The sequence below is a fragment of the Symphalangus syndactylus genome, chromosome 12 (genome assembly GCF_028878055.3).
Source record: "Symphalangus syndactylus isolate Jambi chromosome 12, NHGRI_mSymSyn1-v2.1_pri, whole genome shotgun sequence".
Lineage (NCBI taxonomy): Eukaryota > Metazoa > Chordata > Mammalia > Primates > Hylobatidae > Symphalangus > Symphalangus syndactylus.
The window spans coordinates 73,750,563-73,766,724 of record NC_072441.2 but is presented as its reverse complement, the minus strand read 5'-3'; the positions used below and the strand labels follow the sequence as shown (position 1 = coordinate 73,766,724).

Below are 16,162 nucleotides of genomic sequence, written 5' to 3'. Positions count from 1 at the left end.
AGAGACTCATGATGCCTATTCTTGAGCTTGCTTAATATTGGGGTTGAGTTGTAACTTGTTAGCCTTAGGGTGTCAATCCAGCTAGGGTGTCTGAGGAAGGAAGAAGACTCCTTAACAGCAATGAATAGGTTTTTTTTTTTTTTTTTTTTTTTTTGCTGATTGGGTAGGGTTTCAATATACTTGAATGCTTCTTAGTTACCTCTCCATCTCAATCTTGGGACATTATCTTCCTCTTTCCAGCACAAGGAATTAGATAATAATCTTCTGATACCCCAGCACAGATATGGGAAGGGTCTAAAAGGGGGAAGAATTCCTGCACTTTTGCATACAGGTTTTTCTTACTACATTTAAGAGTAAGTTCTCAGTACTCAGCTCCTAAAGCGTCTCACAGCCAGCAGGGGAAAATCCATCTGACAGCTGGCCAAACGAAACCAACAAAGAATGAAGAGGGAGGGTAGGGTCTCTTCTGGCTTGAATTTATAGTGCTCTGGTGACCGATCTTTCTTCCCTTTTCCTTCTTACTGTTTTCTAAACCGTTTAGGAAAAAAAATTTGAAATTATTTTTTAAAATTGTTCCTTCGAACAGGTGTGTGGCCATCTCTCCATTGAAAATTTGGATATAAACAAGAGGACTTTCTTGCTTTTAACCAGATTTATGGATGTACATTTGATTTAGTGAGTTGGGAGAGGGGATGGAGACAAGAAAGTGAACATAACTCTGGAAGAAAGTGAAAAGAGTGAAGCATCCTTTTTTTCCCCCTTTTCCTTTTCCTCCAGAAGCAGGTGGGGAGTGGAAGATAATGAGCGCCTGGACACACCTCACTAAAGAGGTAATGAGGTAAATGGGGAACATAGACAAAGTGTTCCCCAACTTTGCAGGTAGAAATTGAAGAGATGACAGGATAAGCAACAGGATGTAAACACGCCCGTCCTATTTCCGTTCCAGAGAACAGAAAGAACAGAAGAGAGGGTACGGGGCGGGGGGTGGTGAGGAACAGCACAGGCACGCAGCCCTCAGCCCTAGCCCCAAGGGATTGGAACGGAAAGGAGAAGACATCAGTCCTACAGACGCAATGAGGCCTGAAAGTTCTCCTTTCCCTCAGAGATGGTGGTGTTTTTTATCCTTAATAGGGATGCGGGGCAAGAGAAGGACAAAGGGCTGTTCCTGAACAGTAACACCAAGCATTCTGCGCTCCACAGCCCCAAACCTAAAGGTATTCTTGGAGCTATGCGATTTTCACACACTTGCTATTTATGAGCCAGGAATAAACGACAGGTTCTAAAGTAATTGCACTGGCTAAGACTAGGCATGAAATTCCCTCATAAGCACATTTTCCTTTTACCTCAAAACACCGCTTTCAGACCAGAAACGTCCACACCCGCCCTCCGATGGCCTGTCGCCCTGGCTAGGTTTTAGGGTCAGTGGGATCCTCCTTCCACTGGACCCGGGGGAAGACGCTCAACAGCCCCCTCCTTCCCCTCCTTCCCCTCCTTCCCCTCCTTCCTCTGCTTCCCCCCTCCCTGCGCCGCTCCAGAGCACAACAACCATTTTCCCCGCCAGGAGCACACTGTGTCCACGCGCCTCAGCGATCTCACTGATTGGTCGGGCTCCTGGTAAACAAGGGCCGGGCAGCCAATGGGAGGGATGTGCACGAGGGCAGCACGAGCCTCCGGGCCAGCGCTCGCGTGGCTCTTCTGGCCCGGGCTACTATATAGAGACGTTTCCGCCTCAGGCGTGAAACTAACCTCTCTTTCTCTCTAAAGGAGTGCTTGCGGAGATCGGATCTTTTCTCCAGCAATTGGGGGGAAGAGGGTTTTTTTTCTCTGAAATCGCTTAGTATAACCAGCGGCGTAAATTTTTTGGATGCCTTTTCGAAAATCTGGTAGTTAATATTCATTTGTTTAAATCTTATTTTTAGGCTCGAACTGTTTAATACCTTCATTCCTTAGAAAGAGTGAAATAATTTTTTGCAAAGGAGTTTCCTCGATTTGGAGCCTTTTTTTTTTCTTCCACCGTCATTTCTAACTCTTAAACTAACTCAGTTCCATTATGGTGATGTTCAAGAAGATCAAGTCTTTTGAGGTGGTCTTTAACGACCCTGAAAAGGTGTACGGCAGTGGCGAGAAGGTGGCTGGCCGGGTGATAGTGGAGGTGTGTGAAGTTACTCGTGTCAAAGCCGTTAGGATCCTGGCTTGCGGAGTGGCTAAAGTGCTTTGGATGCAGGGATCCCAGCAGTGCAAACAGACTTCGGAGTATCTGCGCTATGAAGACACGCTTCTTCTGGAAGACCACGCAACAGGTAGGCGGCCCAATTCGTTGCTGGAGGGTGAAAGCTAATTAGAGAATTGAATACACAAAACCTGTACGAAATGTTTTAAATTGCTCAGTTTGAGTGGTTTGAATTACGTGGTGTTGCTTCCTTTTTTCTGTTTTAATCTGCAGACATTCTCCCCCCACCCACCAAAAAAAAAAAGGGGTGATTTGTACAGTTTTTTATGGTCTGTGTCCTAAAGGTGATCCTGAGGGGCGTTGCTTCGGGTAGTTAAAGTCTTATGTGTGCATAAGTTGCTTATTCTTTGTCTACTTCCTGTGTGAGATGTTAGTAGAGAACTGTCCTGGGTGAATCTTTCAGCATTGCAGGGCTTGGCAACTTGCTGCCCAACAAAATACATCAGAATTTCGCTTTAAGAACAATGTGGGATGATTAAAAGTATACATATATGGGATGAAACTGGGGGTACTTCAATACCTTGCATGCCACCCAAGCATTCATTATCACACAGATGCATTTTAAGTGTAACAGGAAGCCTAATGGCTACTCGATTTTCTTTCCCTTCAGGTGAGAATGAGATGGTGATCATGAGACCTGGAAACAAATATGAGTACAAGTTCGGCTTTGAGCTTCCTCAGGGGTAAATATCAGCTAAATGCACCTTTGAACTTTTCTGTCTAAAATATCTTGCCCTCCTTTGATCACTTACTGTTCTTGGAGAGCGTTTTAAAATTTTCATTTTCTTGACACAGGCCTCTGGGAACATCCTTCAAAGGAAAATATGGGTGTGTAGACTACTGGGTAAAGGCTTTTCTTGACCGCCCGAGCCAGCCAACTCAAGAGACAAAGAAAAACTTTGAAGTAGTGGATCTGGTGGATGTCAATACCCCTGATTTAATGGTGAGATTCATTTTAAAGATTCTATTCTCCTGGGTCATGGGGATGATAAATCAGACGTCTTGGGAATTAGATGGAAGCATCTCAAAACACCTTTTTGTCCCCTTCTCTACATAGGCACCTGTGTCTGCTAAAAAGGAAAAGAAAGTTTCCTGCATGTTCATTCCTGATGGGCGAGTGTCTGTCTCTGCTCGAATTGACAGAAAAGGATTCTGTGAAGGTAAAATCCTAGTGCTTATGGCAATTATAACAGGAACTGGGTTTAGGTGCAAGGGCATGGGACTGGGGTAGAGGAAGTGTCATTATACTGAGTATCGGTTAGTAAGTTTTCATCTTTCTCGTTGCTAGGTGATGAGATTTCCATCCATGCTGACTTTGAGAATACATGTTCCCGAATTGTGGTCCCCAAAGCTGCCATTGTGGCCCGCCACACCTACCTTGCCAATGGCCAGACCAAGGTGCTGACTCAGAAGTTGTCATCAGTCAGAGGCAATCATATTATCTCAGGGACATGTGCATCATGGCGTGGCAAGAGCCTTCGGGTGCAGAAGATCAGGCCTTCTATCCTGGGCTGCAACATCCTTCGAGTTGAATATTCCTTACTGGTAGGTAGATGCAGGGTGGCTTCAGCAGAGAAATTGTTCATCTGTTACCACAACTGTCTTGTTTCTCCAGACCTCTGGTCTAACAAACTGCCATCTTCCTTTCTAGATCTATGTTAGCGTTCCTGGATCCAAGAAGGTCATCCTTGACCTGCCCCTGGTAATTGGCAGCAGATCAGGTCTAAGCAGCAGAACATCCAGCATGGCCAGCCGAACCAGCTCTGAGATGAGTTGGATAGATCTGAACATCCCTGATACCCCAGAAGGTGAGCCAGACCTAATGTCTTTTCTTCCTTTCTGGTCTACGTGGGTTTGTAAAATTGTGATGGTCCAGCATTTCTTGGGCAGGCTTCCTATGTGGCCATATTTTCTTTTCTAGCTCCTCCCTGCTATATGGATATCATTCCTGAAGATCACCGATTGGAGAGCCCCACCACTCCTCTGCTAGATGACATGGATGGCTCTCAAGACAGCCCTATCTTTATGTATGCCCCTGAGTTCAAGTTCATGCCACCACCTACTTATACTGAGGTGAGAATTGTCATCTTTACTGTTAAATTTGTCCTAAGCTTTCTATAAGAAGTTGACTTAGATGGATTGCTAAACTGGTTTGTTCTTTTTAGTTCTTACCTCAACTGAAGTAGTCTGTTTCTTCCTTTAGGTGGATCCCTCCCTCCTCAACAACAATGTGCAGTGAGCATGTGGAAGAAAAGAAGCAGCTTTACCTACTTGTTTCTTTTTGTCTCTCTTCTGGACACTCACTTTTTCAGAGACTCAACAGTCTCTGTAATGGAGTGTGGATCCACCTTAGCCTCTGACTTCCTAATGTAGGAGGTGGTCAGCAGGCAATCTCCTGGGCTTTAAAGGATGCGGACTCATCCTCAGCCAGCGCCGATGTTGTGATACAGGGGTGTTTGTTGGATGGGTTTAAAAACAACTAGAAAAACTCAGGCCCATCCATTTTCTCAGATCTCCTTGAAAATTGAGGCCTTTACAGTAGTTTCGGGTCAGGTAAAAATGGCCTCCTGGCATAAGCTTTTCAAGGTTTTTTGGAGGCCTTTGTAAATTGTGATAACAACTTTGGACCTTGAACTTATGTATCATGTGGAGAAGAGCCAATTTAGCAAACTAGGAAGATTAAAAGGGAAATTGTGGCCAAAACCTTGGGAAAAGGAGGTTCTTAAAATCAGTGTTCCCCTTTGTGCACTTGTAGGAAAAAAAAGAAAAACCTTTTAGAGCTGATTTGATGGACATTGGAGAGAGCTTTCCCTGTGATTATAAAAAAGGAAGCTAGCTGCTCTACGGTCATCTTTGCTTAGAGTATACTTTAACCTGGCTTTTAAAGCAGTAGTAACTGTGCCCCACCAAAGGTCTTAAAAGCCATTTTTGAAGCCTATTGCACTGTGTTCTCCTATTGCAAATATTTTCATACGGGAGGATGTTTTTCTCTTCATGCAAGTCCTTGGAATTGATTCTAAGGTGATGTTCTTAGCACTTTAGTTCCTGTCAAATTTTTTGTTCTCCCCTTCTGCCATCTTAAATGTAAGCTCAAACTGTTCATCTATGTCTCTAGGGTTAAGCCCAAAGACAAAAAAAAAATTTTACTACTTTTGAGATTGCCCCAATGTACAGAATTATATAATTCTAACACTCAAATCATGTGAAAGGGTTGCTGCTGTCAGCCTTGCCCACTGTGACTTCTCCAAACCCAAGGAGGAACTCGATCAAGATGCCCAACACTGATCAGAACCTCCAAATACTGCCATGAGAAACTAGAGGGCAGGTGTTCACAAAAGCCCTTTGAACTCCTTTCCTGCCCTGTGTTAGGAGATAGGGATATTGGCCCCTCACTGCAGCTGCCAGCACTTGGTCAGTCACTCTCAGCCATAGCACTTTGTTCACTGTCCTGTGTCAGAGCACTGAGCTCCACCCTTTCCTGAGTGTTATTACAGCCATAAAGTGTGGGCTGAAGATGGTTTCATGTTTTTGTATTACATATCTTTTTGTATGGTAAAGACTATATTTTGTACTTAACCAGATATATTTTTACCCCAGATGGGGATATTCTTTGTTAAAAATAAAGTTTTTTTAATGGAAAAAAAAATGTCTGTGAGATGGCTTTGGAGAAGTTTTTGGAAAGAAGGTGTGTCTAAAGGAGTTTTCCTCTACTTAACAATCCACACTAATGAAAACCTTGTAGAGAAAACACTCCCTATGGACCCTAAGGAATGTCGGCAGAGTGGGGGCTAGAAGGTGAAGAGGGATACAGTTTGAGGCATGTTTCAGATTCACTGAAAAACTATACTGGGATTTTCAGGTTGTCTACACTAGTTTTCCAAATCCATAGTTAATCATTACTAAATTCCTTCAGTTTTGGAGTTCATGGGTTCTTGAAATACAGGGAAATGATGTTTATGAGGGAATTTGAAAGAAAAGAGTGGAGGTGGAGTTTCCTTTTTTTTTTTTTTTTGAGACAGTCTCACTCACCCAGGCTGGAGTGTAGTAGCATGATCTTAGCTCACTGCAGCCTTGACTTCCTGGGCTCAAGTGATCCTCCCATCTCCGCCTCCCACATAGCTGGGCTACAGGCATACACAGTTACATTCAGCTAATTGTGTGTGTGTGTGTTTTCTACGCTCAGCTAATTTTTTTATTTTTTGTAGAGTTGGGGTTTTGCCATGTTGTCCAGGGTGGCCTCAAACTTCTGGGCTCAAGTGATCTGCTGGCCCTGGCCTCCCAAAGAGTTGGGAATACAGGCGTGAGACACCACACCCAGCTGAAGATCCCTTTTTTTACAATATGGTTTTATCATAGGGTTTCTTCCCAATGTAAACTTGATTTATATGCTAACAAGGATAACTTCAGGACTTAAGAGGTTATAGAGTTGTGAGTATTAAATTCTTTGGAGGCAGCTAACCATTTTTTTATTTTCACAGTTCCTATCCAAGCACGTAACTCAGTAAATGTTTGCTAACTATTCAACTCCACCCTCATCCCTTAGAATGCTTTGGTGGTTCCTATTCCTTGTAGGGTAATAGTAGTAGAGTAATACCACAATCCCATGTTTAATTGGTGTGATTTTCATTTATTTATTTTATTTATTTATTTATTTATTTATTTGAGATAGAGTCTTGCTCTGTCTCCCAGGCTGGAGTGCAGTGGCCCAATCTTGGCTCAATACAACCTCCACCTCCCAGGTTCAAGTGATTCTGCTACCTCAGACTCTTGAGTAGTTGGGATTACAGGCATGAGCCACCACACCCAGCTAATTTTTAATTTTTAGTAGAGACGGGGTTTCACCATGTTGGCCAGGCTGGTCTCGAACTCCTGACTGCCCGTGATTCACCTGCCTCAGCCTCCTAAAGTGCTGGGATTACAGGTGTGAGCCACGGCGCCCGGCAGTGATTTTCATTCCTAAAGAACTGACAGGTGAGAAACGCTGGGATGGCCAATTTAAATATTTGCACAGATCTGGTCCTGGCCCTTATTTGGGAATTGGTTTTTCTGAGGACTTCCACAAACTAATTCCAAATAACAGGCTCCTGGAAATTCTACGTGAAATCAATGTGGAGTGTTGTAGCCCTAGCTATTCACGAGGCTGAGGCAAGAGGATCATTCAAGCCCAGAAGTTCTAGGTTACAGTGAGCTATGATTGCACCACTTGCACTCCAGCCTTGGGGACAGATTTTGTCTCATAAATAAATAATAAGCAAACTAAAATCAATGTGAACTTAACACAAAGTGAGATTTAAAAGATCCTTTTCCATTTCAATCTTCATTTTTCGTTTATCTTTCATTTTCCACAGCACTGTCCTCCCTCTCTTTGTCTCTCTTTCATTACCAAAGTGTCAGTCTCTATTTCTCCCTATTGCCAGGGTGACTTCCACCTGAACTCTCCACCCCTTTCTCACCTGTTCAAGAATTTAGTGGCTCCTCTCCTTCAAATCTGTGACCAGGAAATTAGGTCAAAGTTGATGGAAAAGTTTTTTCTGTAGCTTGTTTTCCAGGGACTAGAGGGGTGAAGCAATGACAAGAGCAGGCCAGAGAGCAGTACAAAGGAATGGAGAGACCATGGAGTACATGAGCCTGGTTGTTTGTGTGCACAGTTGGGCTGCCAGTACCCAATATGAGAAGAGGGATGGCTTTGAAAGGATAGATAACTTTATACCCAAGGCCTTTTAGAGATCTGATCCTAGGGCCAGGCGCAGTGGCTTATGCCTGTAATCGCAGCTACTCAGGAGGGTGAGGAAGGAGAATCACTTGAACCCAGGAGGTGGAGGTTGCAGTGAGCCCAGACTGCACCACTGCACTCCAGCCTGGGCGACAGAGCAAGACTATCTCAAAAAAAAAAAAAAGAGATCTGATCCTGGAAGGGCCAGAACATGGGCATCTCCTCCAGATACCCTTAATATCCTTTATCCAGCTGTCCAAATAGAACTTTCTATGACGATGGAAATGTTCAATACAGTAGCCACTAGCCCTGAAATGTGGCTACTGTGACTGATAAACTGATTTTTTTTCTTATCTTTTTTTTTTTTTTTTTTTTTTAGATAGGGTCTCATTCTGTCTCCCAGGCTTGAGTGCAGTGGCACAATCTTGGCTCACTGCAGCTTTGACCTCCCAAGCTCAGGTGATTCTCCCACCTCAGCCTCCCAAGCAGCTAGAACTACAGGCACATGCCACCATGCCCAGCTAATTTTTTGTATTTTTTGTAGAGACAGGTTTTCACCATGTTGTCCAGGCTGGTCTTGAACTCCTAGGCTCAAGCAATCTGCCCACTTTAGCCTCCCAAAGTGCTGTGCACACATTTTTTTTTTTTTTTTTTTTTAGAAACAGGGTCTTGCTTTGTCTCCCAGGCTGGAGTGCAGTGGCATGATCTCTGCTCACTGCAGCCTCCACCTCTCAGGGTCAAGTGATTTCCCATCTTAGACCCCTAGTAGCTGGAACTACAGGTGCATGCCACCAAGCCCAACTAATTTTTGTATTTTTCATAGAGATGAGGTTTTGCCATGTTGCCCAGGCTGGTCTCAAACTCCTGGGCTCAAGCGATCCTCCCACCTCGGCCTCCCAAAGTGCTAGGATTACAGGTGTGAGCCACTGTGCCCAGCCTGTAACTGAATTTTTAATTATGTTTAATTGTTTATTTTATTTATTTATTTATTTATTTATTTTTTGAGATGGAGTTTCTCTCGTTGCCCAGGCTGGAGTGCAATGGCGCAATCTCGGCTCACTGCAACCTCCACCTCCTGGGTTCAGCGATTCTCCTGCCTCAGCCTCCCAAGTAGCTGGGATTACAGGCTTGTGTTATCACACGTGGCTAATTTTGTATTTTTAGTAGAGACGGGGTTTCTCTATGTTGCTCAGGCTGGTCTTGAACTCCCGACCTCAGGTGATCCGCCCATCTCAGCCTCCCAAAGTGCTGGGATTACCATGCCCGGCCCAATTTTGTTTAATTCAATTAAACTTTAGCTTTGTGTGACTAGTGACTGTCACATATGTAACTAGTGACTAGTGACTGCCATATTGAATACCACATCAAAATCTAAGGGAGTAAGCAGCTAGAGTTGTTCCCCCAGAGGAAACCTATCCTTCTCTTACAGCACAAAAACTCCGCTCTACTTCTTTTTGCCTTGTGTATACAATTTCTACCTTACACCAGGACATTTTCTGCGTACAGGCTTGCTTCAGTCCACTTCCTTGGGGAGTGGCCTAGCTATTTCCCCACTTAAGTGTGTGAATATTTTGGGTCTTCTTTGCCTATCCTCTTCTCACATGCCTTTTAATTTTTAAGTAGCTACGACCTCCATGTACAATCATTAGAGGAGATGTGGTTCTGAGTATCATCTATTCAGAGCTGAGAGAAGTAAAAAAGAAAACTACCTAAAGAGAGAAAAAGTCAAGAAAATAAAATTAACAAGAAAAAGGGGCCGGGTGCTGTGGCTCATGCCTGTAATCTCAGCATTTTGGGAGGCCGAGGTGGGTGGATCATTTGAGGTCAGGAGTTCGAGACCAGCCTGGCCAACATGGTGAAACCCCGCCTCTACTAAAAATATAAAAAATTAGCCGGGCATGGCAGGGACCTGTAGTCCCAGCTACTTGGGAGGCTGAGGCAGGAGAATCGCTTGAGCCCAGGAGGCAAGACATTGCAGTGAGCCACGATCGCCCACTGCACTCCAGCCTGGGAGACAGAGAGAGACTCCTTCTCAAAACAAAACAAAACAAAAAACAGGTACTTCAACAACCGGAGTCGTTGGCTGCCTTGATTGATACCTCTGAACAGACTGGAAACACAAGGATCTAACTTGGGTTGAGGCACTGGGTAGGAAAAATGTGGAGGGGAGGATCTGACAAAGCACATGTTCAGCAAAAAACAATCACACAAGAGCTGAAGGGCATGAAGTGGAGTCAAGGAGTGACCTTTGCACAATTCTTTTTTCTCTTTTTGAGAGAGGGTCTCACTATGTTGCCCAGGTTGGAGTGCAGTGGCTATTCACAGGCACAATCATAGCAAACTCTGACCTTGAACTCATAGCCTCAAGGGATTCCCCCTACTCAGCCTCCCGTGTAGCTGGGACTACAGGCACATGCAACCTTGGCCCAATTCTTTCAACAGACTACAGATCCCTCTTAGAATTATTTTCTTGGGCTACCTCTAGGTGATAAAATGCATAAGGTAAATAAGGAAAATATTTTACTGACCTTCCAATGATCACAAGTCCCTGCCCCAGGCATCCTGGCCTCAATAGTTTGGGTATGGGGGATGGGAAGTTTTTTTGTCCTTTCTCTGTTATGACCTCACATCGACCTCCATTTCATAAGCTGAAACACTCCTTTTCAGAGAGCTAAAGATCCAGGGCTGCAGGTCCTGGCTCAATAGGTAAGTCTAGAACCCGGAAAAAGTCCAAAGATTAGTCTTCCTATACTATTAAGAAAAAAATAGGCCGGGCACGGTGGCTCACGCCTGTAATCCCAGCACTTTGGGAGCCAAGGTGGGTGGATCACCTGAGGTCAGGAGTTCGAGACCAGCCTGGCCAACATGGTGAAACCCCATCTCTACTAAAAATACAAAAAATTAGCCAAATGAGGTGGTGCACGCCTGTAGTCCCAACTACTTGGGAGGCTGAGGCAGGAGAATTACTTGAACCCCGGAGAGGGAGTTTGCAGTGAGCAGAGATCACGCCACTGCACTCCAGCACCTGAGTGACAGAGCGAGACTCTGTCTCAAAAACAAAAAAAAAAGAAAAAAGAAAAGGAAAGGAAAAGGAAGAAAAAATAGCATAGTATAGTAGTTAAGCACGTGGACCCTGAAGCCAAACTATCTAAATTAAGATCTTACTTCTACCATTTAACCAGCTATGTGACCTTGGGCAACTTGTTTAAACCTTTCTATGTGACAGTTTGTTCATTTATAAAATGGGAGATAATAATAATGCCTACCTCAGAAGATTGTGAGAAATTTAAAAATATATGTAAAAAGTTAGAACAATGCCACATAAGTGATTGTTATCTAAAATAAAAGAAGAGACATATCCCTCATTACCCCCTTGAATAATTTTCTTTCTTTCTTTCTTTCTTTCTTTCTTTCTTTCTTTCTTTCTTTTTTTTCTTTTTTGAGACAGAGTCTCACTCCATCACCCAGGCTAGAGCGGAGTGGGGCGATCTCAGCAACCTCCTCCTCCTGGGTTCAAGAAATTATCTTGCCTCAGCCACCCAAGTAGCTGGGATTACAGGCATGCACCACCATGTTTGGCTAATTTTTTTATTTTTAGCTGAGGTGAGATTTCACCATGTTACCCAGGCTGGTCTCGAACTCCAGACAGTTCGACTCAAGCTATCTGCCTGCCTCAGCCTCCCAAAGTGCTTGGATTACAGGAGTGAGCCACAGCACCCACTTGGCCTTGGGGTGTTCTTTTTCACAGTCCCAGTATGCTTTACAAGCCTGTGGATTAAACCCTGTAACCTTCTAAAAATTATTTGAACTTTCTTAACTTTTCAGTACACAACTCCAAAGAAAAGCTTCCCACCATTTGGAGTGATAAACTGAGGAACAGAGAGTACTGGATATACAATGTGATGCCACAGGTCTTCCAGACTTTTTCTTTCAAGGCATTGCATTCCATTTGATTTTTTTCCATGAGGTGGACTAGACTGAGTAGCACAAAGGTCAGTGGAGATGAGCCCACGGATGAGGCCCAGTTTAGCCTATTTAGGCTATTCCTGTTCTGTCCTGACCTTTCCCTTTGCTTGACCCTTCCCTACTCTCTGCTGGGCCTGTTATGTAAGGAGAAAAGAATGAACAGACTTTGACTATCAATTGATTGGTCATCTCCAGGCAACAGAGTGATGGGAGAAAGACAAGGAAAACAAAGGGACAGGATTGTGAATTCCATGTGCCCTGAGTCCTGAGATGTTAGGCAAGGTCCATTCTCAGTCCTTGTTGGGCTATGAAGTTGCTGACAATCAAAGTTAATCAAATGGTCAGTAAACAGGTTCTTGGAAATGTCTGGCTAGGTTCCCAGCTTGGATATTTTTAACCTCTTGGACAGATGGATAGAGCAAGGATTTCAGCTGCTGAGAGGGTAGGAGGTATTCAGGGGCATGAGAACTGTGCTTCCCTTTTTTTATTTTTTTTATTTTATTATTATTATTTTTTTTTGAGATGGAGTCTCGCTCTGTCGCCCAGGCTGGAGTGCAGTGGCGCAATCTCGGCTCCCTGCAAGCTCCGCCTCCTGGGTTCACGCCATTCTCCCGCCTCAGCCTCTCCCAGTAGCTGGGACTACAGGCGCCCGCCACCACGCCCGGCTAATTTTTTTTTTTTTTTTTTTTTTTTTTTAGTAGAGACGGGGTTTCACCGTGGTCTCGATCTCCTGACCTCGTGATCCGCCCGCCTCGGCCTCCCAAAGTGCTAGGATTACAAGCGTGAGCCACGGCGCCCGGCTTTTTTTTTTTTTTTAAGAGACGAGTCGCACTCTGTCACCAGGCTGGAGTGCAATGGCGCCATCTCGGCTTACTGCTCCTCCGCCTCCCGGGTTCAAGTGATTCTCCTGTCTCAGCCTCCTGAGTAGCTGGGATTATAGGTGCCCACTACCACGCCTGGCTAATTTTTGTATTTCTAGTAGATACGGTGTTTCACTATAGATCTGCCTGCCTTGGCCACCCAAAGTGCTGGGATCACAGGCGTGAGCCACCGCGCCTGGCCAACATTTGTGCTTCCCTTATATGGTTCTATGGCTAAAGATCCCTCCCTCTCCACTTCAGATTCTGACTTCCTCCTTCATCTAGCCAGACTCAGGTTTAATCCTTTGTCTCCTGCTTTTGCATTTCTCTTTATTCCCTGTCTTTCATGCTTGCTTCACCTTCCAACTGTGAGGAAACTCTGGTTTCTGTTTTACCTCCGGATTCCTGTAGATCAGGAAGAGGGTGGTTGGGCAGGGGCCAATGGCTCCTTTGTTTCCCCTGGAGATAGGTGTAGCTCTGCCTCTAGTACTCAGAGGCTTCTCTGCAGTTCTCTCTCCTCAAGTTGTCCCACAGGACAGCTCCAAACTCTCCTGCAAACTCTTGCATCCCACTGCCCCCAACTCTTGGGAACAGAATTTGACACCATGCAAGCCCAGGCCTGTGCTTCACATACTTTTGGAAAGTAGAAGAAATGATCGTGAAGGTCAGAGAGGTTGGAAATGGTGACCAAGTCTGACAAGGCAACATCTGCTATCTCTGGTTTGGGAAAATTAGGTCACCTGGGAGGTGGAAGGGCTGGGAGAGAGGTCGGTCATTAGCAAGTTCAGAATATCTTTTTGACTGTGAGGGAGGCCTGGAGGTTAGGAATGAAAGTGAGGAAGAAGAGACAAAAATTATGATAATTCCCTATTTGGGGTTCCATCTTCCCTTGGTGAATACCCTTTAAACTGAATACCCTTCTATATCCAAAGACTGCTTCCTTCTTTCCTCTTGTTCTTTCCTGTATCTCAACACCATTTCTGATACTGCCCACCCTGCTTTGTGGGTGGAGGAGAAAATCCCTGACATAAGTGCTCCAAGATTGATGGGAAGCTGGTGGGGAGATGGACTTAGGGAAGGGAGATCACACTGTGATTCATGTTTCTCTTCTTTTGTCTTGATTTTAGCTGATGATGAACCTAAGCAAAGCTGGAGGAAACACTAGGCCAAAGGGAGCAAATCCAGGGCCCATAGGCCAAACCAGCTTGCAGACATTTAGAAACCCATATTTCCGGCTGGGCGCGGTGGCTCACACCTGTAATCTCAGCACTTTGGGAGTCTGAGGCGGGCAAATTACCTGAGGTCAGGAGTTCGAGACCAGCCTGACCAACACGGCGAAACCCCGTCTCTACTAAAAATACAAATTAGTTGGGCGTGGTGGCACATGCCTGTAATCCCAGCTAGTCAGGAGGCTGAGGCAGGGGAATTGCTTGAACTCGGCAGGCGGAGGTTGCAGTTAGCCGAGATCACACCATTGCACTCCAGCCTGCACAACAAGAGTGAAACTCCGTCTCAAAAAAAAATTATAAATAAATAAATAAACCTGTATTTCCTTTCCTAAACATTTGAATCGGTTGTAAACATTTAAAAATCAGATTTCACTAACATCTGCCATTCTGGTGTCTCTTAAAAAGCAATCATATTTGGTAACACTGAGTCACATTCTTTCATGGCATTAATCAGCTGGAGCTGAAGGGGCTAGGCAGGCTCTGGTTTGCCCATTCTCACCACTCCCTATTGCATTACACTCTCATGCTTCAATCTTTTATATCTGCCTGACTCCTGTTTAGTGTTTAGGTTTGTCTTAGCTTGTTACCTCTGCTCTAAGTAGAGCTTCTCAAATATTTCTTCTGTAGGACCCTTAAGATACAAGAGAGTGAACCATTTTCCCCCAGGACTCCCAAAGCAGTCTAAAGTAGCCTGTCATAAGCCAGAAATGTCCTTGAAGTACCTATTTTCTTTAAAAAATGCAAATTTTGATTTACACTGCATAATATATTTGTGTTGGTTTTAGCATAAAAATGATTTATCTTCCTCCACCAAATCTTAAAAGTAAAATTAACACTCTGGAAGATGTGCCATGTGTATTCTGTGGCTCCAAATAGTCCTCACCATATCACCCCAGGAATAATCCAATTTAAACAGCACCGTATAAAGGCATGAGGTAAAGGGAGACATGGAGAAAAGACACGGAGAAAGAGTCAAAAAGAGGAAAAGAATTTGAAAGACAACAAGAATGAGTCTGAGTGATAAGCTTTCTGTCTGGTCCTCAGCCAACCCTCCAGTCCTGGCCCAGTCCAGCCACTGAGAAGTGTATAAACATCCCTGATATCCCCGGACAGGTGTTAATGTGGCGGCTCAGGGTAGAAAGCAAGACCCAAAACAGGAGCCAAGCCAAGTAAGGGAGAGGTGAGGGATCCAGAGCAGCCAAGTATGGTCAGATGAGAAAGATTGTCTAGGTGCCAGGAAAGAGGCTTGGAAAGGAAACAAAAGACTTAGAAAAGGGCTGATCAGCATTTGCCCTTTCTCCCACTGAGCCCATTTTGTGTCACTTCCTCTTATCACTCTGCCTAAGAAAAATGAGGTACAAGCAGTAAATTGTCCTCCTTTGAAGAGGGAATTTCTTCTCCAAAATGGCTACATCTCTGGTCATACCAGAGCCTTAGGAGGATGAGTACCAGGGCTTCTTTCCCTGTCCAAATGGGACTCTACCTATTCTCTCCAAGACAGGAAATACCTCAAATCCACATCCCTAACTTAGGTGAGTTTCTTCCACCTACCCCTTTTGGTAAGACAAAAATAGGTCTAACTCCCTCCCTCCTAATCTAATATTATCAACACTGTCCTGAGCGTACCAAAGAATATCAGAGACAGGATTTGAATATTTTCCCCCTTTCTCTACTGTAAACCAAGATCAGTGTGGAATCACAAGGATGGGAACTATTCAGGAAAGGGCTGGGAGCACAGGCCAAAGCTGAGGATCCTGGGAGGAGGAGAGGTTTGAGAATGGAGAATAATCCCAGACTCTGAGGTCATGCGGACCTAGCCCCTTCCTGCATTGGTTGGGATCAGGCCTGAGGAATCTCTGGATTCCTTCCCCAACATCTTGACATCTTGGATTCCCAAGGTGAGAGCACCTAGCCATTAAGGTCCTGCAGTTAAGTTGGATCAGTGTCTTCCCACTGACCCCCATTAAGGTTATGAGGGGGACCTCCTTTCTTTCCTAGATACAAAGAGGCAAATTAAAGTCTGTTGGAGATGAGCCAAAGGCCTTTCTGAGGTGATAGCAGGAAACTAGAACTTATTTCCAGTTTTGTGGTCCCAAATGACCTTGAGGAAATGTGAGCCCCAGAAAGGGAACGGTCAGTGGAGAAGAAGTCACTACTGGTTTGG

The 16,162-nt window shown here is 44.6% G+C and overlaps 1 protein-coding gene across 2 annotated transcripts; it reads left to right on the top strand.

Annotated features, from left to right (window-relative positions):
* The first annotated feature begins 1,686 nt into the window (after nt 1–1,686).
* On the top strand, nt 1,687–5,876 carry TXNIP (thioredoxin interacting protein). 2 transcript variants are annotated; one of them, XM_063625942.1, is made up of 8 exons: nt 1,687–2,300; nt 2,841–2,913; nt 3,026–3,173; nt 3,288–3,390; nt 3,519–3,775; nt 3,882–4,038; nt 4,152–4,303; nt 4,434–5,876. In XM_063625942.1, the coding sequence occupies exons 1-8, from the start codon at nt 2,051–2,053 to the stop codon at nt 4,467–4,469; spliced, it is 1,176 nt and encodes a 391-aa protein (XP_063482012.1). In that variant the 5' UTR covers nt 1,687–2,050; the 3' UTR covers nt 4,470–5,876. The 2 variants fall into 2 exon arrangements, with proteins under 2 accessions (XP_063482012.1, XP_063482011.1); XM_063625941.1 differs by having other exon boundaries at nt 1,741–2,300; nt 4,152–5,876.
* Nucleotides 5,877–16,162: the final 10,286 nt, after the last annotated feature.